The following is a 27,481-nucleotide window of genomic DNA, read 5'->3' on the forward strand; positions in this document are numbered from 1 at the left end:
TAGGAAATAATGTGGTTTATTGCAAACAGTAGACTTCAAAAAACAGGTATTTCGAAGTCCAGTTTGTTATGATTTTATTTAACAAAACATGAGTTAAATGTTTTCATGCAACATTTGCACTTAGGTCTTAAATAATCATGACAAACAGAAGTACTTAAAGAACACACTAATTATAGACTTTGGTGAATATACAAAAAACTTCAGCATTTTAGGTTATACAAAGTAAAGAACATCTTAAATACTTCCCCAAAATACTGCAGCAGCTGAGACACAGTGATATGCCTTGCAAGGGCATAGGAATGTAATTTAGAAATCACATGGGAACTACCCCTTTCCTTTAATTTCACAAACAAGACAAAAGCAACATTCAACTCCACACACTGATTTTTCAGGTTATGTCTATGCAGTACCTTGAGTTTTATCCAAACAGTAAAAGTAAGACATGTTTATTTAGTAAACAATTACGCAGTAAATCTCTATTACATTTCTCCCTTGTTATTACCTGGAGTAGCCATGTTATTTAAAAGTGGGCAGGTTTGGTACTTTTATACTGATGTCACCAATATTAATATTTCTTGGGATCTCTGGCAGATTCATATTCTTTACAGCTGAAACAGCCCGGGCTGGAGCTCCTGCTAAACCAGCCTGTATATAAAGTGAGGAAAAATGCAAGTCAGGCAAAGTCAGTCACAAGAAGGTTCACCAGCAATCTACACAGACAACTAACTTTTCAAGTATTTCCATGGTTACACAGTTAGAAAAACCACATGGTAATTGTGTTTGGAATGAAATGGGTTACTTGAAAATATTAAACCAGAAAGAGAAAACAGTTCACATATTCCTCTTTATATGGTAAAACGCGTAATGTCAACTGGATGGAAAAGTATGAGAGGAAGGAACAGGAGGCTTATCCAAGCACGTGTAATGTGCATGTCACAGAACAGACAGTCTCAAGGTGTTGGGTGTCCAGTGTGCTGCCTTTGCCTCTTACCTACGCTAAAAAGTTCACGTGGTTCACACTTGACTAGCATTGGTTACAGGTTCAGAATAAGTAACCTCAAAGTAACAAGGTGCTGAATGTCAGTCAAATCAATGAACAAACACAGACACAGACACACACACTTGTGTGTGTATATATATATACACACACACACATACAAAAATACATATATATGTACACACAGAGGTATTTCAAGGTGGCTTAGACTAAGATGAAAAGGATAAACACCCTGCATTTGTGGTTGATGAAGAGCATGCAGACAGATTAATTCTACAGCCAAACTAGAATAACCTGTTTCCCACAGTAACTAATTATACACTAACATATCTGCATCCCCTTGAGCATTACACAACAACATAGGTGCTATTACACAGCACCTATTTTTTTAAAAGTTCTCTACTGCATGCAGTGTCTTTGCATACAAAACTAGAGCCTTTCTGTATAAACATGCAAGTTTTACAACAGAGAATTGCTGACTTCCATTTAGTTATGCTTTTAGTTAAAGCAGCTGCCAAGTTTGCACACTGGGGTATATTATGAAATGCTAATAATTTACAGCTCAGAGGCCTGAAGACATACCAAAATCATCTTTCCCTATTGCTTCTGAAAACACCTATTCAAAACCTTGTTATTTTAAGGACTATTAAAACAAGACTGTTAAGTGTTACTAATATTTTTGAAGTTGTCAAAAAAACAGACTATTCATTTTAGGTACGGAAATGTTTCTCCTGAAAGTTCAGATTCCCTATGCAGATTTAGAATTTGCAGAGTGGTTTTACTTCAGGCTTGCCACAGAAGTGTAAAAATAATTTTTATTTTTGCAAGGAAATAAAAAAGCATGGGACATTTTTATAAGAAGAGCCCTTATTAGCAGAAAAAGGTATCATATTACAAATTTTCTGAATATGTAAAAAGAATTAACTTTTATTTTAATGTTTTAAAAGTAAGATTAAAAATACTCAGAAACAAAAAAAGTCACAGTGTGATTTACTAGTTTTACAGTGTGGCAGCTTACAGGTCCACTAAAAAGGAGCAATCCACAAGAAACAAAGCAAGATGCTAGGAATTAGTTTAAAAAGACGAAACCTGTAGAAATGGAAGATCTTTAAATTTAGGTTTTTCAAAGACTGAAGAAACCAGTCCATTTGCATACAAAGTATTTCTGAACAAGAAATACAGCAGAATGAAAGCAGAAAAAAGGTTGTGTCATATTTGATTATTAAAAAGCATTGGTACATGACTACCACTCAAAGTATAACCCTTTCAGATTGTTGGTTTTCACTGAAATTCATTGCAAGTGCAGGGTAAAACTACTGAGGAGTGCATCTGACTTCCCCAGTGTCCACCTGGTCAACTTCACAAAAGGAGACAGACACCCCACACACTTGTCAGATAACAACTCTACTTTTTGAAGGCTATGAAAAAAAGATACTTCCTCCTTTCTACTACTCACTTTTAAGAAATAAAGTCAAGTTAACATCAGATTTTCACTTAACATCCTACCTACTGTTCTTCCTTCTCCCCTTAAAAACATAACCCAAATCAAAATAAAACTGATTGAAGCTTCTGATTTTGAACTAGCCCTTTACATGGAAAGGCTAAAGTGTCATAAATCCCTAGACTTTAGTCATGGGATGATTCCCAGAAGAAGAAACAGAGACCAGAAAGCAATAAGTCATCCATTAACCATATCTTCCCTGTCAAACCCTCCTATGTGAGACATGCCAAAGTTAGGAAAAGCACGTGGGGCAGAGAAGATAGCTCAGAAAACTGCATCTCTATTGTTATCAAATTTGCTCTCACTTGAATCATCAACAGAATTATCTGTTCTCAGAAGTACAGACTAAGTAAAACTCAAAAAGTGCAAAAAAGTATTTTGAAACCTTCTTTTTCCTTCATTTTCCTTAACATCACCAAGTCTGTCAGGTCATTCACCCCAGAGGCTCTTTCAATAGCAGTATTTTTTTAAAGGGGAAAATACTAGTAGTATTAAGAAATGGAAGTATCTAAAATCTGAATACCCCCGAATCTGCAATAAGTTAAAGGAGGAGTATTAACACTGCAATTTCTTTCTATTTACTAAAAAACAGTGCAGAAGGCATGAAGATGCCCAACACTGTCCTGTTATAACTAAGAACTTGGAAATACTAATTTTAAATCAAGAGGTAACTTCCAGTGAAGTCTTATTGGATAAAACAGTAAATGCTTTTAATCCTTTAAATTCTATTTGCAGTAATGGAAGAAAAATTCATTAAGCAAAATAGGGCAATGTAAACTGTTTTCCACTGAGAAGATGAAAATATTAATTAAAAGCAATGAATTATACAATCTACAACTGAAGTGGTGGGAAACCAGAAAAATATAATAAGGAATGACATGGTAGCACATGGCTGGCAATTCAAAGGACAGGTGCCTTCTGGGTGACTTGGATGGATATTTTTTACCCTAACTTAATGGACGTTATTTATTCTTAATGGACAAATAACATTTTTAGTATAACTGGTTATTATTTTTACCTACCTGCTACTATCCTCTTTATACAGACTTACAGTCCCTGCCTCCCGCCCCAATGGCATAGGATACAATGGAGACACAATTGAGAATTATTAAAAATACCACAATTGACACAACCACTGCCCTTCCACCCCCCTACACAGTCATAACTTTCAACAGTCACATTTCATGAGGACCAATCCGGATCAAGATCAGTGAACATCCCTGACAAAACTGCTCTGATGGTCAGATTACCTCTTTTTTTGACAGCAAGATTATCTTTCACTATCACATGCTGGAGTAGAGATTTTCAAGCTATTACATTCTCTTCTCCTGGAATTCTCTATATTAAGTGAGTTTGAAGGATAGCGTATACATAAAATGCATAGCAGAATGCTATTTAGCACAATTAATGTCCACCCTATCGAGCACAATACATTTACACAGCATTTCTAAGAGAGAGCAAACAGCTCATAAAAAATGTCTAATGGATCAAATGACTGAAAAGCACTTGAACTCCCAAGCTGGATAACAAATATAATTCAAATGCTATTATATTTTAACTCCTTAGCACTCCTTTTTAGCATGTCAGGCAGTGAACTAGTAGCAGAGTCCTTCCATTTCTTTTACTGGAAGTGAACTGTATTTACAAACAAAGGTACAACAAGTAGTACTTTCAGCCCTGTGTGCTTTTGAGGCATTTTCTAGAGAAACCTGATTAATACAGCTTCCACTGTAACACTGAACTCAACAAGCTCCACCTGCCTTTTTGATCATGTAATTCAGCAGGTAAGTTGGTGACGTGCAAAGAAAAAACTGTCCCACTTGAAAAAACAAAACATGTAGCAAGCTTTAAACATGCAGTGAGAATGATGAATTGTCTGTCACAGCAAGCAAATGACTGAAGCAAGTGAAAGTGAAGCTTCTTAAGACAATTAATGCAATTTCAGAAAGAATATGAATTGCATACAGCTGGTATAACAATAAGCCAATACAACACAGTTTTGCCACAGCTCCTTTGTACTCTCAAATTCATTTGCTGTTGAAGGATGTGCTCTAATGTTGAAATGCTGCGTATTAAAATTTTAGGTTCCATTATTGCAAAAAATGCTTGTAAACATGTTCATATACTTTTAGAGAGCAATACCATATACGCAAAAGAAGATACTATTTCATAGATTGAAATAAACACATTTAATAACAGGATTTTTACTCGACTGGTCCTAATCTATCAAATGAGAAACGTAAGCTGTCATTAATTTACTTAGGTCATTATTAACCACTACAGGAATAAATTTTCTTTGTTCTCATCATCACCCTTTCTTAGAATGCCCAACTGGTAACTTCATATCAAAGTGATCCCAGCAACCCTGTTTTACTCTTTAAAAAGAAATTCAGATAATCTGGGTAAAGTGTTGCACATCACAAACATTGTTAATATACATATACAAATAAAAATGTTACAACTATCATCCCAAATAACTCTACACAGAGCTAGCTAGCACTAAAATAAATATATAAAAAACCACAGCCTACTGGAAAACAAAATAATGAAGGCTAACACTGCAAAATAAGCCACCCTTTTCCAGATACTTCAGAGGTACTAGGACCTCTCTGCTGCTGGTGTTTCATAGCAATGCTTCTTTTCAGAATAAGTATGACTTCAAAGCAGCAGGGATATGAAATCATGAAAGGATGCGATACATAATATAAAGGAATGATCATGTCCCCTGCTCATGAGGTTAAATAAATGAACATAATTAGAGAAAAACCAAAATGAAGTCTGCAAGTATATCAAAATGAGGCCAAACAGATAAGAAGACTTAAGACATACTCTTAGAAATTTTAAGCACTTGAATCACAAAAAGAGTAATGGATGGGAATGATTAATTATTTGTTTGTTTGTTTTTCATTGCCAGACCCAAAAATAAAAACAGAATATGTGTGAGCAGAACACGGAAAAAGAAAAGTAGCTTTGCACAAAAAGAAAAACAAAAACAAAAAGAAACCAAACCAAAAATCTGAGATCAAGCTCCCTAGTGTTACCAATAAAATACAGACTGTATGTTACAAGTGTTAGTTAACATATTAGGCAGAGGAAGGTCACGTCCTTGATTTTCTTCATGTGCTGTAGCATACTTCAAATTTAGGTTAAAGTGTTGCATGTTACCAAGAACTATTTTTAGCTAATGCTTTTACAACTCAGTGCTACTAAATCCAACTGCGGAGTTATATTTGTTAAATCTTAATTGTATTGTCATACACTATCCTAGGAAGACCACATAAAAAGTAAAGAGCAAAGATACTAATAAATTAAATAAGTTTCAATTGCTTAAGATTCCACCTGTTTAAAATACCTGCAGTTTGAATACACAGAGACTTAAAACAAGTGGAAATTAATTTTCAAGTACTGCCATTAACACTGACTGACATTCAAACTGTTGAGCTAAACTAAATGTTTCAAACAACAAATGGCAGGTGACATTGACCATAAACTGAACTTCAAACATACAGTCTCCTTCTCCTTCTTCTGTTCTTTGCTAACATTCATGTTCAGGGACTGCAGTTGCCGGGATATCTTAGACCAAAATCTGGACATTCAGTTTATAATGACAGCAAATGTACATCTCAAGTTGAGTACATGCTGACAGCCCTTCTCATTTGATGTTCAACATCCTTAAGGCTGTATCATCAACTTTGGAAATTCTACATCAACTTTACAAATTGCTCTGATAATTTTATTCTCTCTATACAGAACGATTTCAGTTTGCTGGTTTTGGTGCTGGGATTTTTAACGTTTCATTCACCTGAAGCTTTTTCTGAAACTTCTCTTTGCAAGCAGGTAAAAGTTCTTTGTTTTTATCTGGAAATAGTAAATGGTGAAGTAAGAGAGTTTGTATTTTTTATTTTAGATTATCAGGGACAAAATTTTCCCATCAAAGGAGTTATTTGTATTATGTCATCATATCTTACTTTGTTATCTGTGTGTTCCTTTTTTATTGACATTAATTAAGCAGGATTTTTTGGCTAATATTCACACAAGTTCATAATCTTTTGTTTCTTAACAATGATACAAAGAAAAGTTAAATTCTAAAATGCAGGAAGAGAAATAAAATAAAAAATATGATGTCAATGAGAAGCTAGTAAAATACACTATAGCCAATAAAAAGATGAGGGAACTACGAGAAACTAGCACAAAAAGTAGGCTACAAGGACTAGTATGGGTATTTTTACACATAATTTTTGAGTCTGGCCTACGTAATTTATTGCCTTTGACATCATTTTGCTTTCCCTTTTTGTTAAAAGTACATTTTTTTCTAAAAGTCAGCAATACCTTTGTCTACCTGTCCTGTCTGGGAGACTGAAAGATAAAGGTCTGTAAGAGAGAAGAATGGAAAGAGCCAGAAAAGATCAGGAGGTTCAGAAAAAAATGAGGCCCAGCTTAAAAGTCTAAATCACACGCAGTTGAACACTCCAATTAGAGAAAAGGTAGCCCAGGTTTACCTACAATACTTCCAGAAGCTCAGAATAAAATCCCAATGACCCCTCTCCCAAAGAATTCCCTCCCTTTATCACAATGATTCTTTGGCTTTAGGATTGACCAGAAACCCATTCACAGATTAACACTAAACTGAAAGGCAGGGAAATGCATATAAAACAACATTTCTCAGGGTACAAATAGTTTCTTTTGTAGCCCATCCAAATAATATTAGCTCAATCACAAATGTAAGCTAGGGACTCTCTTATAGTGGTTTAATTAATCTCTATTGAAAATATTCACTAATTCCTCAAGCTGATAATTTTGGTAAGTACATGTAAATTTAATAAATACATTCAGACTTTTTCACTAAATTCTAACTGAAAGCCTGTTTAGAAACCTAGTGCATAACTAAACAAATACCTGTTGTTAAACAGCTAAATTTTGTATATTACTGAAAGCCAGATGGGCACAAGAAAAACTGAAGTATTTTTCTGAAAATGTAACCCAGTTACAGCTTTATTAGTTTCATCATTTCAGCTATAAAAGAAAAGGCCACTTAACATTAAAATAGCTGCTTTGTAAATGCAAGAGGCATGACAGTGGTCTAAAAGCCAAAGGGACTAAAGCGACAGTGCTGTGGGGCACAGGTGGCACTCGTATACACTACGGACTACATTAATACTAATTTCTGTATTTTATTTTTTCTAATTAAAGAAAATTAATAAGATTCATTAGTTTTGGTTTCTTAGTGACCAGCATTCAAAATTTATTAAGTTATTACTTATTTTGATTTACATGGATTTGCTTGCGTCTTGAAAATATGTGTTCAGGAAAGACATACTCAAAGATTTACAATCTTGATCAAAAAGACAAAAAGAAAAGAAATAGCAATCAGGAATTTTCTGCAGATATACATTAAACAAATGATTAATGATCTAAGGAAACATTTATCAAGTATTGTGATGTATCTCAGCATTACAGTAACAGTTAAATTTGAAAAGAAATAGTCACTGAACTAAGGAAAAAGAAAGTATTTGTGATGAGCAGACTGAAATGTTCTGCTTCATCTCAGTCACCAAGTGTTTTAATTTATCACTGCTACTTCTTTACCTTCTATAATTCATTGCTGAATGTAAAGGAACAAGTTCCTTTTGCTTGGTATATACTTCAAGTTCTGCGTGGGTTTTTTCAGATCACCTACCATCTACTTTTATACTAAAAGCTCTTAAAAGAAAGAATGACTTGTTGATGAATAATGGAACACAGCAAGTATTGCAGCTGGCTGCACTGAATCGATGTGTTTCAGAAGACTAATCAGAGATTGGTCTACAGTTGATCTGGTAAGAGAATTTATGTAATTAAATGCTTTCAGATAGAACCAATATGAACATAATACATGGTAGAGCACAACTGCTGAGCAAGTTCAGCTTTTGGGAACATGACTGTTTTTTATCAAATAAGGACAAGTGTAAGTATACAGAAGTTATTCAAATATAATAAAAATTTAGGAGAATAACTCCAAATATTCATCTCTGTGTTCAATGTTTCGTTCTGAGTGCAAGAAAAACATTAAAATGAACACTTTGGACATGTTCAAAATCTACTATAGAATCCTTTCAGATGCATATAGCTATGTATTGTGTCACATCATACCTAGCTTTTTATTGTTTTTCACATGTTGTTGACCGGATATAGTTTGGAAGTTGTGCAAAACAAAGAATTAAATGCATTCAAAAAACTTGAGGTGGCACAGCTTGAAACTGCAGAATTAGAACAGTATACACTGTACCACAAAAAAAAACTGAAAAATTCATTTTTCTCTTTACTGCACTTCAGTTAGAACTAAGAAGCTCTCTTGGTCCTCTCCTAAAATGTCATTTAGTTCATATTTATGCCACCTGGAAGTCTGCTCAGCTGACTTCAACTTCAGAAAGTCTCCAATTCAAGCAAAGGCCTGTTTAGAAACTTGGATATTATTGTTTTGATGTATTCCTCTGTGGAATTACTCCCATCCTTTAGAATGTAGCACAGACTTAGCAAAGATATATTAGCAGCATTTTGGCTTACAAGGCACATACGGTGATGTTAAAGGGACAGTAATATACTGTATCAAAGATAAAGTAATTCTAAGATCCTTTCTTAATCTAAATGTCTTTCCTAAACACAAATTAAACAATTGTTGAATTAAAAAAGGATTCCCAAAACTCTTATGTGATCCCTCACTTAGCCCATTATGGATGAATACAGAATGTAATTTTCTCACTTATTGAAGACCAAAGGCTCAGATTATCAAAATTGCAGAATTCATATTTACTTTGAAGTGTCTAAAACTGGGCTTTAAAGTCTCTCTAGTCCACTTCAGTCCAATTTATTTCCTTGTGTTGCAGTATTTCTGCTGCTATTTATTTCAGGTGCTTAGAAACATACTATCAGACAGGAATATGTAGTCTTTGAAGACACACTTCGTTTCTTTATCTAACTTCATTTAAGTGCTGAAGTCACTAGTCCAGCATAACAAGTAGGCTGGAAATAAAAGGTTTTCTATAACAGAAACTTAGAGAACTACAGAAGTATCTTAATAGCAATGGTGCACAATGCAATTAGATATAAAAAGTAAAATCTAACCAGCAGCAACTAAGCAGTTTATTACTTCTGATGAAAGGTACAGCACCCTGAGATACACTGCAAATTTTGGTACTATAAGCAGGCAGCTTACACTATTTAGTTAGCCATGAAGGACGAAGAGCATTATATAGCATGCATTTACTATAACCCTGTTTTTAGTTTAGAAACTACACAGTGCATCACTCTTACCTCAGATTTCTCCAGTTTATTTTGAGCATCAATCTGAGTGACAATTTCATTCATATTGGTCTCCAAAACCATTCCACCCATAACCATTTCAGCCAATATATTATGGACCTAAAAGAGACCAAAAGAGAATTTAAAAATGAAAAATATCCTACATACAATCTGATAAAATGGTCTAGGTACCTTGATACAGGGAAACAGTCTGCAAGTCGTTTAATTAATGTTAGCACTTAATCTAAAGCCAGCTGGAAACAAAGCTCATCATTTCATATTCCTTTCTGCAGTATCTTCTTTGTTCACACCTCTTACACACATGCTAAGAAACTTTCCCATTCCTCTTTTTTTATTCCCATTTTCCATCCAATTATTAGAGTTTGAGTTAGCATCAAGAGGAGTAACACCTCTAGGAAGCAGGTCCTACAAGACTAAACAAATTGCTCACAAGTAGATGTGTAAATACTCCTCCGGGCTACACCTGAGAAGGAAGAGACTCTGACTCTCACCGATCACAGATCCCAAGATTTGGCTCAGAAGTAGAATTGACATTCCCGAGACACCTGATAAATATGGAGTCTTCAGTACCTACAGCTAAGACTCAAACTGCAGGAGCACAGAAACCAGCTGAGGACATTGCTGAAATGGGTATTTTTGAACATCTCTCCTCCCTGCAGCCCTGACTTGAGGATGAAAACTCTGGTTCATAATTGCTGCTTCAGAGTCCGCATTCAAACCATAATAAGACTTGGTTTGGGTTTTTTTCTTTTTAAAAAGGCATCCTTCTGCACACTTACTAGCAAAAATCCAGGGTTACCATGTAATGTATAATATTTTAATAGTATATTAGTATTTAAATCTGAAGACAAGGAGTATTTTTCTACTTTTCAGAAATAAACATGTACAATCTGGTATCTCAAAAGCATAATTTTAACTACTATTTTGGACATTCTCCCAGTTTCCCCATGAATCGAGGATAGAAGTAAATCTCTAAATCAAATAATCAGAAGGCAGTAAATCAAAAACCAACACAGTCCTTGCTTTTGTGTCATACCTAAAAAACAAAATTGAATTTGTTTCTCTGATACTTTTTAGTGTATTTCTAAACAAATGTATAGTTAATGTATCTAGCTAAGGTGAAAACAGCCCTTCTTCAGGCCCTTTTGTGCTCTTCCAAAACTCTTCTTCCTATACAGTTCTTATTCCTTTGCCTCCAGTATCTAGAATATTTAACTTCTTCCTCAATGCAAACCACTCCATACCTTGGGTCATGCTTCTTACCCTTCTCTGCATTTTTTCCTACTTTCATAGTGCAATAGTGAAGTATAACACATAGCCTTTAAAAATGTTCAAAGCATAGATGGCTTTAAAGAAGCTTGACTATTTTGTCTTGCCCCACTTAAAGGACAGCTTTCTAAACAGCATTTAATTAATTTTATTTGGTAATCTCCATATGAAAGGAAATCACAGCTTAACTAATAAAGTCACATAAGGATCATAATCCATTGACTCCCTGCTCTTAAATACATTTGCTCATATGTAAGCAGCAGCAAGATAAAAATAAACAGTAACTGTTTTTTCTTTTGAAATTAAAATTCATTGCATATACATATTAAATGTACAAATACACCTTATTGTCTCTATCTTTTCTTATTTAAAAAATCACTAACTATTTTTGCAAAAAAAACAACGACAACAAAAAAATCATTAATAAAAATGCATTAAGTGGAAATGAAGTGCAAAAGAGACTACAATAGTGTATTCAAAATAGTATTTAAGTGAAAGACTGAAGGCACAACAAATAGATATCTTATATTCCAAAAGGGATCTGACTGTTGAGAACATCAACTTTCTAAAATTTGAAATTGCTGGTTTGTAATAACAATTTTGAAGTGTTTTTACAAAAATCAAGAGTGCTTCCTATTTACATTCAATGCACTCTCTAAAAGCATGAATGCATATTCTAAAGAAGAAGGAATTTATCAAGAAAAAAACTCTCTCAGGGAAATTTGGCAAACACATTTTCTTGCCTTCAAGAAATTTGATTCTGAATGGTTCACTCATCTGGTTAGATAATAAACTCTTGCAAGAAATCATGATACTCCCAGAGATATTTCAATAGGTGCCAAAAACCAGTGAAAAAAACAAAGTATTCCCTTACATCCCTAGCTGAATGTATTCTATTATTTTAGTTGTATAATAGCTTTCAATGATGCCTTTTCCATCAGAAAGCATTAGGCTCTTGGACTCAGTAGGACTGAAATAAACCTGCCCCTCCTCCTCACAAGACATGTGAAAATGTCTTGCTCCAGCTATAGCAAGTTTTTTGGCTGCTTGTAATACAGATGAAGAAAAGTTAAATTCTCTTCTGTATGAACTACACTCCCCAACACCCCAAGTCCTCAACTGCTACAGCACATTAGAAACTCTCATTCCACCTATATTCCATTCTCCAAATGAATTCATCATACTCTATCAATATTCTTGAATAAGCATCTGTCTTGGCTTCAGGTTACTCTAAGTCACTGCTGAGTCCTGTACAATTATAAACACCTGAGAAGCATAAATATTTCCTTACAGAAATACCACATAAAATACCACACAGCAACAGCTGTTGAGATTACATAGTTTAACTCTTCTACATGCCACCTCATCTTTTTACAAGAAAAAATGTTGGTTTAGGCAGCTCTCACAAGAGAATTGCAAGAAAGCAACCTCCCACAGCTCCATCAAGAACTGAAGACACAGAACAACTCTCATTCAAACAACTTAGCCAATCATCACTTTTCTCAGTATCAGACCACTCAAAATACAAATATTTTAAAGATTTCACCCCTAACAGCACCCACACATAAGCACCCATTATAACCAAGACTGTGAAGATCAAACAGGAGCAGCTCCTGTTTTTCCCTTTTGCACACTTGAAATATATTAACAAGAAAGAGAAAGTTAATGCATTAACTCTGAAGGCTCAGTGCCTTATTATGGTTCTTGACAAGTTGACCGTATCAGCAGTTTAAAAAAAAATTAACACTTTAATTTAATTCTCACAGATACATCTTCCTGTTTTGTTCTCTGACCTATAAGAATACTGATGAACTTAAACTGGACGGGGAAAACAAAAGGAAGAATCAAGATGACATCAAATTAGTCACAGCTGCCCAACTAATGCTACTGTACAGTTGGTGGCAGCCTTGCCTTAATACAGAAGTTCATGTCTCTATATTGAATTCTTTTGTTCATTTACGCTCAAGTTAAAAATCACTGCACTGATTAATGTCACATTCAGAGCTTTTTTACTCAAGGTTTCACTGGCTTTTATTGTGAAAATGTATTATTTTTACTAGAGTATCTAACTAGTATTTTGGGTTCTTTCAGATACCTAACTTGGTATTATTTTTAGTCTGCTTTTTCTATCTTTTCCTTTGACATCTTTTGCTGTTGATGCAGAAAGATGTTCACAGATGGGGAAAGGCAAATGCACAGAAAGCAACAGTAGGAACAAAATGCAACTGAAGGAATAAATTCTGTATATTAAATTCTCAGCATTTTAGGTATTACACCGAGAAATGCCAAAGTCCTTTTAAATGAAGGGTGACTATAGTATGAGAATTTCTCTAAACTAGATTAGTAAGTAAAACACTTGTTTCTTATAGCTGGGAATATTCAAACAACATTGTTTCTAAGTGTTTGAAAAAAGACAGTCCGTTTTGAGATTTTAAACAGAAAGAGCCACACAGCATTTCAATTACATAATCATAGGATATTAAATGCACCTTCCATTCCAACATTTGACCAAACACCATCATGTTGATTAAGCCACAGCAGCAAGTGCCATGTCCAATTGCTTCTTGAAACACCTCTGGTTATGGTGTCTCCATCAGTTCACTAGGCCATCTGTCTCAATGCCTGACAACTCTTTCAGGGAAGCGGTATCCAGCTTGAGGCCATCTCCTCTTGTCTGCCCATGGTTACTTGGGAGAAGAGACCAACCCCCATCCTGTTACAATCTCCCTTAGGGTGGTTGTAGAGGGCAGCGTGGCTCCCTCGAGCTTCTTCCTCTCCAGCCTGAACACCCCCCTCCCTGCTCCCTCAGCCACACCTCACAAGACATACTCTCTAGACCCCTCATCAGCTTTGTTACCCTTCTTTGGAAAGTAAAGCAGAGTTTAATATCAAGTATCAGCTGAACCAAATGTATTACTTGATAAAAATATTACAGGATGTGATCACAGTACCTTGTCTACATGGAAGATTAAATCCAGCTCACAGACATTTTCAAAGCATTTGTCTAGTGTTTCCACAAATACCTGCAAAGAGGGGAAAAAAAGCACCAAAGGTAAATCTTTAACAAAAACTCTGCAGTTCCATTAGGTGTGAGGTTTGAGAAAAGCAAATACAGAAATTAAACAGCGGTCAGATCTTAAGGCATTAAAGGCATCTACCGAAATTATGTGATTAACATTATGTCAAAAGTATGTTATCTATGTAGAGAGCAAAACTGTATGCACAAGCCAATTTAGGTTAAAACTCTGCTTAAAGTCACACAGTTTCAAAAAACAGATACATCTTGAAAAACCAGTAACACAACCTACCGCTATAATTTTCTCAGCTGTGATTCAAAGTATTCCTTCCCATTTCATTAGAACTCAAGTATGAAGCAAAGAAAACCAGCTTTTCCCATCATTGTTTTTAGTAATTACTGCATTGCAGGCATTTCCTGGTTAACCAGACTGTTAACTTTGCTGTTAAGTGTCAACATCACTCCTTCCAGCAGCAGGACAGTACAGACCCACTGAATCCAGGATGAAAAAGGCATCTGTCTTAATGTCACACCTCCTGATCCTGTCAGGCATATTACCATATAAATTTAGAAAAGTCTGTAATAGTTCACGCATAGGCAAATAAATCCTTCCTGAATCAAGAATATAAAAGCATAAAGATCCAAGCAGCTACTGCACTCCAGCCTATGATGCTCCCTGCCAGATATGGTCTGTACATCACCTTCCTCTGGGTGTTTCTGGAAAGATTCCTAGGCATTTATGTTTGTACCTTGCTAGACCAAGAGCAACTGATCCTCACTTAGTCCAGATAATGAAATGATGATTGCACTTGCAGTCCTGAAGTTCCCGAATACCAATCACCATGTGCTTGTGGTTAGTACTGTCAGAGACTCCAGCCTTAGAGAGTTGTACACACAGTTCCCTTTCTCCGAGGGATAACTCCTACAGACACAGGTTTTGTCAAGATCTCTCTAAGTTAAATATAAGATTGAGCTTAGGGTCTTCAAAGTAAATTTTGGAAAAAAATTTATTGATCTTTTATTAATGGCATGAAAATAAATGGCAACTTGTTGCAAATTGTAATCAGTTTTGTATGTTTCAAAGCCATTTTCTCACAACATGTATTTAATATTATTTATTAAGCTGTCACTGTATGCCATTTTTTATCCAATTCTTAACTCAAACATCCTAAAGAAGCAGTATGGAAGACAAACACCTCATTTTGACTCTCTGTTCCACATGATTTATGAACCCCACCTTAGTATTTGAGAGGCAAGAGATTTCAAACTGCCTAGGTCCAGGCACTGATCTGACATAGGTCACAGAATTGTTTAGGATGGAAACCTAAAGATGAGTGAGTCAAAGAGGTAAGCTAGGACTGCCAAATTCAGCTCTAACCCAAGTCCCTGAGTGCTACATCTAGATGTTTTTAAAGCACTAGGCATGGTGACTCCACCACTTGCCCAGGCAGCCCACTCCAATGTCCAACAACCCTTTCAGTGAATTTTTTTTAATATCCAGTATAAACCTCCCTTGGCATGAATTGTTTCCTCTTGTCCTATTTTTTCTTTCCTGGGAGAAGAGATTGAAGTATCTCTATAACCTCCTTTCACATAGTGGTATAGAAAAATAAGGACCCCCCAGTCCTTCTTCTCTCCAGATTAAACACCTCCAGCTCTCTCAGCCATCACTCCTTGTAAGACTTGTGCTCCAGCCCCTTCACCACTCCACTGCCTTTCTCTGGTCTTGCTCCACCCCCTCAGTGTCTTTCTAGTACCGAGAAGCCCAAAACTGGACACAGGATTTGAGGCACGGCCTCACCAGTGCCCAGTACAGAAGGACAGTTGCTGGCCTCACTATTGCTGATCTAAGCCAAGCTGCCACTGGCCTCCCTGGCTGCCTGGGCACAGCTGGCTCATGTTCAGCTGCTGTCAACCAGCACCCCCAGGTCCTTTTCCACTGGGCAGCTTTCCAGCCACTCTGCCTCAGCATGGAGCGCTGCAAGGACTGCTGTGACCCAAGGGCAGGACCTGACATTTGGCCTTGTCAAATCTCCTACAACTGACCTTGGCCCATCCCTCCAGCCCATTTGAATCCCTTCAGCAGATCAACATTCCCACCTAGCACAAAGTCATCTGCAAACTGGCTGAGGGAACACTCGAACCCCTTATCCAGATAATTGGTAAAGATATTAGAGAGGCCTGGCACCAACACTGAGCTCTGGGGAACACCACTGCTGACCAGACACCACCTGGATGTAACTCCATCCACCTCCACTCTTTGTGGATGAAGTCCTGCTTCTACAGACATGTATTTTTATCTACCAACCCAGGGAAACAGATCTGCTTGACATCACCCATTTCCAAGTGTCTACCTCGCCCTATCAACAAAGATTACTTTCACATCTTAATTGCTGATCTTCAGATCCTGCTCAAACTGTAAAAGAGAGAATGATCACACACTGCCCTTGCTATGACTACTACTATTAAAGTCTTTAAAATGTTGAAATCAAACTATAAATTAACTAATGATCCATGCATTTAGACTATCCTTTAATACCAAAAATACAAATCTGTCACTTAAACTATGAACACAGAGCATATTAAGAGGCAAACTCAGGACAATAAGGTTTGGTGACAAGTTAACTAAGAAAATGAATATGCTTCTGTTAAATTATACTGAAGGGATAATATACAAAGCAGGGATTTTTCTTCAAGCAGTTGTTAATTCATTGCAGTAACAACAGTCTTCTGTAAAGACAGGATGTGAGCAAACAAAAAAAAACTAGTATGTTAAGCAGAAAAACTACACATTTGACAACGTGTGGTGCAAAACAAATCACCAAAGATGTTCTCTTACTTTCCTTGCACCTTAGGAGAATGCAGTTACAAGAACAGTGCTGTGTGACATTAGCTGCAAGAAGAAGATTGGAAACAGTGTAAATGCAACCTCTGTCCAATGGTTTTAGTTACAAGAGCTAAGAGTTTGACACTATTCCTCATATAGTCACCAACTCTGCACATGATTCACACATTGACATCTGTCTAGTTCCTTGGAAAACAAAGGAATCCATTAAAGACACAGACAACACAAGAATCCTAAAAACACCCCCCCCACATGTGTTTAGTAGTAACATGCAGGCTCACACATCAACAACACAGAAGTTTAACTTTTGTGACATTCTTCCAATAAATAAAGCTTCTATAGCAGCACTTCATTAATTGTTGGAGCAGTTACTTTTAAACCTTTACCTATTACACAGCAACCCCATCACACACAAACTCACAAATTTCTGTCTATAGTGCATGACCAGCAATGCACAACAAACATTTTTTAATCTAAGGGAAATCAGCTGGCACTGACTATTCCTTCACAGAGATTTTTCACTGACCAGGGATTTCTCACGGAAGCTTTGGAAATTTCCCCCATCTTCCATTCATGATGGCAAGTTCACTCAGAATAATGCCAGAATTTACAAGGTCTACACCTATTATAAATTATCTTTTAAAACACTAGCCAGCAAGGAAAACTAGATTTTTTACACTAACATTTCTTGGCCTGTTTTAAGATGCCTGCAATAATTGAAAAGGTAAATAAAATCAGAGTGACTTGCATCTGAATTTTAGTTGAGTGAAATGAATTGCACACAGAGGGAAGCAGTGCTAAAATTTAAGTACTTCAGTAATCACTTCAAATGCTGCAGACTTGTAGATCAGTAACCAGAAGAGAAAACACATCAATTGCTTTGACACACACACACATCAGTTCAGATGCACCATATGATGTTACTGGAAGAGTAACATAAATAAAGGAGTGAAATAGCAGGAAAATACGGATGCATGTGGAATTAATTACTAGCTCCCCCTTGTGCTTCATTTTTGAAATTATAATCTTTTATGGTAAAAAGAAAAAAAAACATATACATCTCCATGTAAGTAAACAGAAAACATTTAAAAAATGAAAACCCCAAAACCCCTACACCTTTCTTTTGTAAGAAATATGCTTTAATAAAGACAGATACACACTGGGAGCATAAATTATACAAAACAAAACACACTATTTTTATTGAATATATGCAAGTCTGGAGCTCTCTCTACTCAGCCATATGTAAAAACAAAACATCACCTTTTCAATGAAGGGCTTATTTTTAAAATAAGCAAATAAGATAAAAATGGAGTAAATCATACATTAGTAGGAAGATAACAAGGGCAGCAGAAAACTCAGAACACTTAATCAATTAAATGTATTGGAGCATAGATAATGTCAAATACTAACAAAAGCAGGTACAAAAGATAAGCTAAAAACAACAGGAGTAACTCATACCAAGAATATCACCTTCTTCTTCCTTACCTAAACAGCAATGGTAAACCTGAGGACAGAAGTAATTCAATCTGCCCTTGGAGAGTTCTCATCTCAGTCATATGCCTCTCTGTTTTTTATTTAATTAGCATAAAAGCATCCCTGGTCAGGATCCTTTATCTTTAAGAACTGAGATAAACATGTTACATAAACTGCACTGCACTTTCCACATGCCTCTCACTGAACACCCTTACCTTGAAAGGCTCCATTGAATTTCCCATGGAAGACTGATCTCTCACAGATTCCGCTGCTTGCTGACTCATTATGTCTTCAAAGTACAGCTATGGGCCAAGACACTCACAAATTCTTGGAGCTGACAGAGGCTCTTAGGTCCATAACATAGTTAAAGTACCACTGTAAAGACCCTTCATTTTTTCTTTATGGCAGGCTACAGCTAGTTGTGTTTTCACACATATTTCTCTTCCATGCAATAAAAACCTTACACTTCACAGGCTAACATAAAGATGCTAAAATAGCATGACAGAATTTACAGAATCCAAAAGACTGCAAAACCTAAGCATAGCACAGATGCTGACCTATCTCCCAATTCAAGAAAATAAATATAATAAAAAGAAACTTGTGTTTATATTTAGGAAAAAAAGGGAAGAAAATGGTCAAAAATTAACAAAGTGAATTTGCCTTTCGAACTAAGAAATCCAAGTTGAGACAGTATCAAATCTGAGGCAGAGTCTATGATTTGTAATGCATAAAGCATATTCAGTAAGCCTGAGTCAAGAAGATTTACCTGTGAAACAGCTCTGACCTAATGGTGGGAGAAGTGGCATTCACAAAAGTATCTTAAGTATCATGACAAAAACCTTCTGCTGAAAAGAACTGCAGACTACCATATGTAACCTAATCTCCTATGCATTTACCCGGTTTACATGACAGAAACCTCAAAAGTGCTATACTGAGTTCTAGGTTTCTTTCACCAGTTTACTTTCCATCACAAACTACTACATATATCTACTTACTTTGTCATACATTATATGTATGTCATAACAAAGCCCAGATGTCTTACTCCTACCTGCGTTATCTCTGAACTACAGTAAACAAAGATGTATAAAAATGGTTCAACACTTTCAGGAAGAAACAAAGCTTATTTGCTCCAGTCAACATCCGTCTGTATATCCTGTTAGTCTACACTGCATGTGTGATTGACAAGTAGTAAGAAACTTTCTGAGGGCCCTCTTTCAGTAAAAGATACATTCTGATTGCTACTGCTAAGAGGATTACAGAGATCCTTCTTCTGAGCCAGTCTAGAAATTAAAAATATTTAATTAATCTCAATATTCTTAATATTTAACACATCTCTAATACCATATGCTATAATCAAATGGTTGAATGACAATGTGTAAGAGAATTTTGAATCCTCAACAGCTGTAGGTACTGTGGTGAGACTGTATGATTTATAAACAAAATCATACAACTCAGAAATACAAAATATTTCTACAAATGGAAATTGCATTTTTATTATTTCAGTTTCCTTTAAGCAATTATGTTGACATGTAATTAAATACTGGGGCATTTTTGGAAACTATGTGAAATACAAAGACTAGGAGATCAAAACCTACTTAAGCATTTTTGGTACAAGAAGCAGAATATTATAGAGAAAAGTTTAAATTCTCTAACTCAAAAAGTTTGGGGGCTATATAATTATGGGTAGTAGTAAGGGATTTTCTTCAACATCTGAATGTACAATTCAGGTTGCACTGTCTACGTATGAATATGCTTCTTTTCTCTGTTCATAAACATTTGGCCTCTTCCAAGTAAGAAGACACAATATGTGACAGGCAACTAAGCAACCCTGTACAACAAACTGCTAGGAACAGGTAAAACCATCATGTACCTTACTCATTAACACTGCACTGTTCAGATACTGCAGAATGTTCAATGACCAAAGATCATATGAGAATCCAGACGGGAGTTTTCCTTCCCTCCTACCCACGCAGGCACTCTTCTGGATCTACTGTCCGGAACAGCAACACTGGAGCAGCTGTTCTGAACAGCAGGAGGTGTCTGTGAGAAGCTATGCAACTTCAAGAAAGGTCTGCAGGGAACTGGGAGGCCTTAGAGACACACAGTGTTTCCACAGTGAAATAACCAATTGATACAGTCCCACATGTCAGGACAGATTTTACTTATGTAATAAACCAATTCTCTTGATGTGCAAACTTTTGAAAGGCTTAACAGTAAGTTATATTTACTCTTTTCTAGATATATATATGTGTGTATGTAAAAGAGATCCATTTTATGCAATGACATAAATCACTTAATGGTGTGAAACTGTTTTTTGCCACATCTGAGTTCACTAAGAGTGAAACTGTTTATTTGCAAGTTTTAAGTTGGAAAAATCACTGATTTAGTCAGAGGCCTCTTGACCTAGGAGCATTCATATTACTAGACATGGTAGTTGTTACTAGGTTGATAACAGACATATTTAGCAGTTTAAATATTGCCCACAGCACCAAGCCTGCCTGAGTTTAAGAAGCATTTGAACAATGCTTTAAGGCACATGGTGGGATTCTTGGGGGGTCCTGGGCAGTGCCAGGAGTTGAACTCAATGATCCCAATGGCTCCCTGAGTTGGAAGGAAACTGTACCTGGAAGCCTTGCAGAAGATATTCTGTTTGAGGTGTCAGTGATCTTGAACAGGCCATGTCTGCTCTACTGGGCTGAGCAGGCCAGATCTCAATATAATCTATAACCTGTGATGTCCTTGGCAAAAATGAACTGTAGGAAAGGAATGTACTGGTTCTGACTAAAAGACTGTTGTATGTTTAGGGGTTAGACATCCACATAACACAACCTGAATAGACACAGAGGCCTGTGCTGTGCTGCAAAAATTCCTTGGCCAAGGGATAAACTCAGCCAGCTCACTGTAACAGGAGCCTGCAGGCAGCTCCCACGTGGTACCAGCGAGCATGCCACCTGCATGGCCTTGCCATGACCCCAAACTGCAGCAAGAAGTTCTCCTGAAAATATCCTTTAGCAAGAGCTGTTTTCCCTTGAGGAAATTATATAATAGCTCAAAGATTCAAAAGAGGGAAAGCATCTCTCCACAGACAGGAACTGCTCTGCCCTGCACACTGTGGGAAAACCCAACTGGGATCCACTGGGTGCCACATGAAGGTGGCATGTCCAGCACCTGAAGGGCTGTAAGATTTACCACCTACACTCATCTTCTCACTCTGCTCTAGTAAGCAGTATTCTTATTAAACCATTTGTGCTGTTGAGCCTTTCTCACTGAGAAAAAGAATGTAGGCTTATGGACCATCTTCCTCCCGAACAACTCCCACCCTATCCATCCCAATTACCTTAGAGCAGAACACACACCTAGGGGACCATTTGCCCTCCTTTTCTAAGGCATACCTGTCAAAAAGCTCATGAACCACAAGGAAAATTTAATCCAAAGAGGTTTTGGACATATTTATGCATTATACTTATATATATATTTATAGTGAGTAAATATATGCATGCATCTATGTGTGTGTGAGTCTGGATATATATTAATATACATAAATATAGACATATACATACAGAGCATTGCCTATCAAAGTTCTCACGATCCACACTTGCATAGCAAATGTTTGAACTGTGCCACTTTTACCTGCAGCCAAAAAAGATCTTGAAAAGCTAAAACAAAAACCAGTTTGTGCTCAGGAGGCTCCCAACAGTTTCCTCGCTTTCCCATCAACTTGGACAACGACTTTTCCAAAGACAGTCCAGAAAACTGTAAACAATCTGAAAATAATACTCAGCACTTTTTGGTATGTTCACAGTATAAAAGCAACCTTCCAAAAAAAGGCAAGCAAAATATTTAAGTTCTAAGCTACTTTAGAGTTGAATTACAGTTATTAAGAATAAAAAAAAAGCAAAAAAAACTCCAAAAAACCACAAAGCAGCAAAAAGAACTTACTTGTATGAGGTCTAAAATACCAAGCTCACTTTCTGAGGAATCCACACAGAAGACAAAATACAAGGTGGCATAGTGTCGGTAAATTAGTTTGTTATCGGATCCACCTATTAATCTAAAGAGGAAATAAAACGAGGAAAGCTTAGTTAGCATCTCAGGCTAAGCTGAGCAAATCCTCACAGTAATTTCAATTAACAGGAGGCCTATTATTAACAGCTGGAGCTACATTGCATCTTTTATTTTGTGATATAATTTCAACAGAAGACTAAGTAATAAGGCAGCTCAATTTACATTTACCACACAAGCAGTTATTGTTATCCATATGGATAAAAAAATGACATCAACCTGTGTATCTTTTTATTAAAATCAATTCAAACAGATCACAAAAAAGCAGGTATTAAATGTACTTTCATTCCGCACTAGCAGGCAGGCACTGAACAGGGATTAATCTGCTTTACAGATTAACAGTGTATGCCTATGAATCCTTCCCTGACCTTCTCAGAAGAGCATCAAGAGGGGAAAAAAAAAAGAAATCTGTAATGAAGACTGGCATTTAGATTACCAAAAAAGCCTTAAATTAGGTTTATGATCCGTTTCATAACAAAGAACATACAACACTTGTGCTACAAAATGTCTGATATCTTGAGAAATAGGACCATACTTCAAGCAGTAATTCATGATGCAATGTTACAGTCACAGAAGCAATTATATTTTTATGGACTCACTAATCATCATGGCCCTGAATGAGAAGAGGTCTAAAGAGGTATGTTCTTCCATTCTTCTGTTACGGCCTTCCAAAAAAAGGCACATAAAGCACAGGAGATCTACCTCAGACCACTGACATTTGCTTTGAGCTGTAAAAGGTCCACTCCCAGATAAACAAAAGTATTTTTTAGGCTCAACCTATATGGCTGTGACTGTTGTGACTTTTCCTTAACTCTGTACCAGAACTGACTCACTCATTTTGTGCAACATAACTCATCCCTTTAATTTCTGTCATTATCACAGAGAAAGAATACACTGATTTAAAAAAAAATCTTTTAGGTCACTTTTGTTTAAGCAAATTGCTCTGCATTAATGCTTGGTAGGGAGCAGGGATGGGGGTAAGGAAGGGGAACCCTTTGTTTCTGTAGAGCAGGAATTATGTTTGTGTCTCAGACAACACTTTTACAAACAAATAGGACAGCGGAAATACCTAGCAATTGAAGTTTCTTCTTTTGTCATCTATTTACCCAATTCTTTCAAATACTTCATACTTGCAGTACACATAGTTCTACACATAAACTGTTGAGGCCTTTGGGTAAACTGCAAACTATAAAGTGAACCCTGTCCTGAAAGAAAAAAAAAACTGAAAAAAATATTGAAATGGTAATCCTGTAACTGAGCAGCAGGGGGAAAACCAGAATTCTGTTCTCTATCTCAGTTTATTCTTGTTAAGCAGCTGTCATTTTTAAAAAGCTCCAAATGTCTTCTGCCTCTCACTTACAGAACCAGAATGCTTTCAACTTGAGATCGTCTCCAAGAACCTGATGATAGAATCACCAGTTGAGTAGTCAGAAAAGAATAATTTAAATTTAAAAAACAGTATGTAAAAAAATCAGGAATCATTTTGAGCAAGAAAAAAAGACATCCTAGCTTATATGGTAGAGCTAAGCATTTAACTGACTCTGCACACAGAAAATCTAGGTGTTAGAAGACCGACTTTCAGTAACCAGAAATTTCCATAAATATAATTTTAACAATCTATGAAAATCTCTGTCACAGACTGGAGATCGTGAGCTTATTCCACCAATTCTGACCCCTTCTTCTAGAGGGTGGCTTTTTATCTATTTACTCTTGAGGGCTAATAAATACTTCAAAATAAAACACATCTCCATTTCAGAATTTCTTCAGCTAAAGCAAGATGACAAAAACAATGAAGATGATTCAAAAGAGATTTTTTTTGTGTGTCTTACAGAGACAGAACATCTAAGCCTCACTTTCCTCCTACCTTGCTTTTCCTTTATTAATAAAATATCTTGGTTGAAACTGTACTAGTTAGTGCATTTAAAACCTATTTTTTTTCTTCCTAGTTCATGCAGCAAGCCCAAATCCTGATAAAAAGGCTGCGGAATCCTACTATAAAGGCTATCTGCTCAAATATTAGGAGTTCAAGTCAAAGAACAGTTACAAAGTATTAAATTTTCTAGAGATTTAGCTCAGTTGTCAGAACATGGTGCTAAAAACAGCAAGGCTGAGTTGTGGATTCCTGCACAGGCTGTTCAATTCAGACACCTTGTGGGTCCCTTCAGAATATTCTGTCATTCTGTGAGTCAGTGGGTATGGCAAATGCCAATGCGTCTTAAAATGTGACCAGCAATCTTCAGCTTGATTATAGCAAAACAACATCTGCCTGTTCCTTCCCCATCTTTGTGTCTGAAACACTCATGGCACATGGCACTAGATATAGCACTGTGGCTATTAATGCACTAGGGAAAAAATTTTTTTATTGCCTAAGACATTTTGGCACATACAGCTATGCTTCAGTTAGTAAAGACTATGTACACTTGCTGCAGAATGATATAATTCCATGTGTATCAACAAATCTCAAGTGGCATGGCATTTACAAAACAGCTGTGAAATGTTGTACTGCAATCAGAAATAAAAATACTTGAAAGTCAGTATTTGGCATTTATTTCAAACTTGATACTTACAGTCCTCCTTCTAGGAAATTACAGACATTTTCATCACGTTTTGATACTAAATGGAAAGTTTCTCTGATAATTTGTTGCTGTGTATCTTCACTCTGTGAAAGAAAATACACTTTGCTAAACAGGATTGACAATGCACACAAGACTGTAAAACACAAAGTATGTCAGCACTCTCAAACTATCTACTTCTGAAGCCTTAAATCTGGCAGCTAACAAGACATGTATTGTTTGTGTCATTTCAACACAAAAAGCCATTATTTACAAGTTGCAGAAAAAGCTATTACTGAGAAATGTGAAAAAGTGATTGTTTTTAGGGAACTTCTGTAAAAAGATAATCTAAAAGTAAATTTTCTTAAGTAAACCAGAAGCGTTCTCAAGTACCTTGAATTCTTTTCTATCTCCAAGGTAGCCTGAACTACTTTTATCCATAAACTGAGAGTAAAACGAAGTCCCCAGAGCTTTAAGAGAGCAGGGAAGCTTCAAATCCCACAATATGTAACACTTCCAGAAATACCCTAAAATACAAAGGCACCATGAGCAACAGGTTCTCCTAAGCCATGACCTTTAATCTTAGAAGATCAGAAACATCACTTCTGAGACTGAATTCTTCTGGCTCTTCAGAAACTTAATTTTTAACTTTGAAATTATGGCCACAGGTCTACACTCTGAAAGACGAGATGATGACATGTATTTTAATTGCCATAAATTAGTTTTTTCTACCTAACTGCAAAATATTATTTACTTCACTTTATGCAGTTTCTGTTCTCATATAAATCAGCTGAAAAAGTTGGAGTTATAAGTTTTAGTATTATGAAAGAAGTACCTCTTTCACAGATCGGACCAAATTAATCTCTCCAGAAAGCTGTAGATGCATCCCCTCACAGAAAAAAGCTGAGATTTGCCTCCAGTACCAGTGCAATTGACACTAAAGAATACATAAGCTTCAAAAGATCCACAAACAAATCCACATTATTGAAATCACACATAAAAATACAATCTATATGATTGCACCTGTTTCTGTGCACCAGAAAGTTTCTTACTTTAATTTGCTATTCACGTTTTCAAAACTTCGAAGTATTCTGTTTACACAAACATATTACCCTACTTCAGGCATTGAGAAATTTTTCAAAGCCCAGTTATGAAACTAGTAGATCAGAATGGTTTTATAAGAAAAATCTGGTATCCTCTGGCCCTTTGTTCATCTCTTTCCCTTCTACCTCAGTCACACAAAAGAAGGACCTGAAATAGTTACACTCCTTTAATTCAAAACCTGACCGCGCAAACTGAAGGGTCACAGTCATCATTCCTGCTCTGAGGTGTGCAAGTAAGATACATCCCTTCCAATGATCTGTGAGTTCTCTAATAACCTGAATTACAAGAAAGAGGTCACAAATCCATGTAACTGCACTGCTGAAAACGAGTTATTTGTTTACATAATTTCTAAGAAATACCAACTGTTTTCTTGCACTTTAATGCCTAAGCAGACCTCAGCATATCTGCTAAGAAATACAGTACAGTATGCTCAAAACATTATCTTAAAATCTCCTATCCTTCAACTAAATCACGAGTTTCCAGTGCACCTTCTTTCCATCCAGACTGAGCGTTTGTGCTGCATTTTCATTTTTCATTGTGCCTGCCTTCTACCATGTAAAAGAATGCTCTTTTCTAGTTCGTTACGTGTTCACGTCATCTGCAATTTCATAGTGCACTGAGACTTTCCGAGAGGAGAGGTTCTGTTCAAGAGCTCACCTGCCCCGCTCTGACAGCCCTGCCTGCACAGAGACAGCAGCCGGACACCGCGCCGGGCAGCAGGGCTGAGAGCGGCGCTTACACGCGGCAGCCCGGAGAGCCAAGGTGCCGCTGGACGAGACGCCCTCCCTCCCGCCTTCACCCCGGAGCTCCCAAAGGCAACTCCCAGAGAACACAGGACCGCCTTTCTCCGAAGCCTCCTCACGTACGCGCTCTCAGCACCGACCCTTTCCCCCGAGGCAGCCTGGGCCCGGCGCAACCGGCAGGGCCGGGCCGGGCCGGGCTGCGGACCCTCACGTACAACCCCGCGGCCCGGCCACCGCACGGCGCCCGCCCGCCCGCTCCGCCGAGCCCCGGCCCGCCCGTACATAGCGCTGGTAGAACTTGGAGAGCCGCGGCTTGCCGTGGTTGTTGAAGATGAGGATGGCTTTGATCATGGTGGGGCGGCGGCGGGGGCCGGCGGCGGCCGGACGATCTGTGCTGTGTTCCGTTCCCTCCCTTCCGCTACCCAGCCCGGTCCCGCTCTCGGGCCGGTGCCGGCGGGGCGCACGCACCACGTGACCGGCGGGGCGCGGCCGCTGCCGGCGCGCCGCATGGGACGCTCCTGGCGTGTCACGTGACGGGAAAGACGGCGTCCCACGAGGGACAAAACGCCTCGCGGAGCAGAGGCCGCCCCTCGGGTGGCGTCACTTCCCGCCGCCCGCGC

The 27,481-nt window shown here is 37.2% G+C and overlaps 1 protein-coding gene across 2 annotated transcripts; it reads right to left on the bottom strand.

Moving 5' to 3' along the window:
• Nucleotides 1–27,358, bottom strand: AP3S1 (adaptor related protein complex 3 subunit sigma 1). 2 transcript variants are annotated; one of them, XM_036403348.2, is made up of 7 exons: nt 27,144–27,358; nt 25,030–25,121; nt 22,340–22,451; nt 14,018–14,089; nt 9,789–9,896; nt 6,828–6,869; nt 532–645 (listed from the first exon to the last, which is right to left on the bottom strand). In XM_036403348.2, exons 1-6 carry the CDS (start codon nt 27,210–27,212, stop codon nt 6,834–6,836), a joined length of 489 nt encoding a protein of 162 aa, XP_036259241.1. In that variant the 5' UTR covers nt 27,213–27,358; the 3' UTR covers nt 532–645; nt 6,828–6,833. The 2 variants fall into 2 exon arrangements, with proteins under 2 accessions (XP_036259240.1, XP_036259241.1); XM_036403347.2 differs by lacking the exon at nt 6,828–6,869 and having other exon boundaries at nt 1–645; nt 27,144–27,355.
• Between the last annotated feature and the right edge of the window lie 123 nt (nt 27,359–27,481).

Source organism: Molothrus ater, chromosome Z (assembly GCF_012460135.2).
Source record: "Molothrus ater isolate BHLD 08-10-18 breed brown headed cowbird chromosome Z, BPBGC_Mater_1.1, whole genome shotgun sequence".
Lineage (NCBI taxonomy): Eukaryota > Metazoa > Chordata > Aves > Passeriformes > Icteridae > Molothrus > Molothrus ater.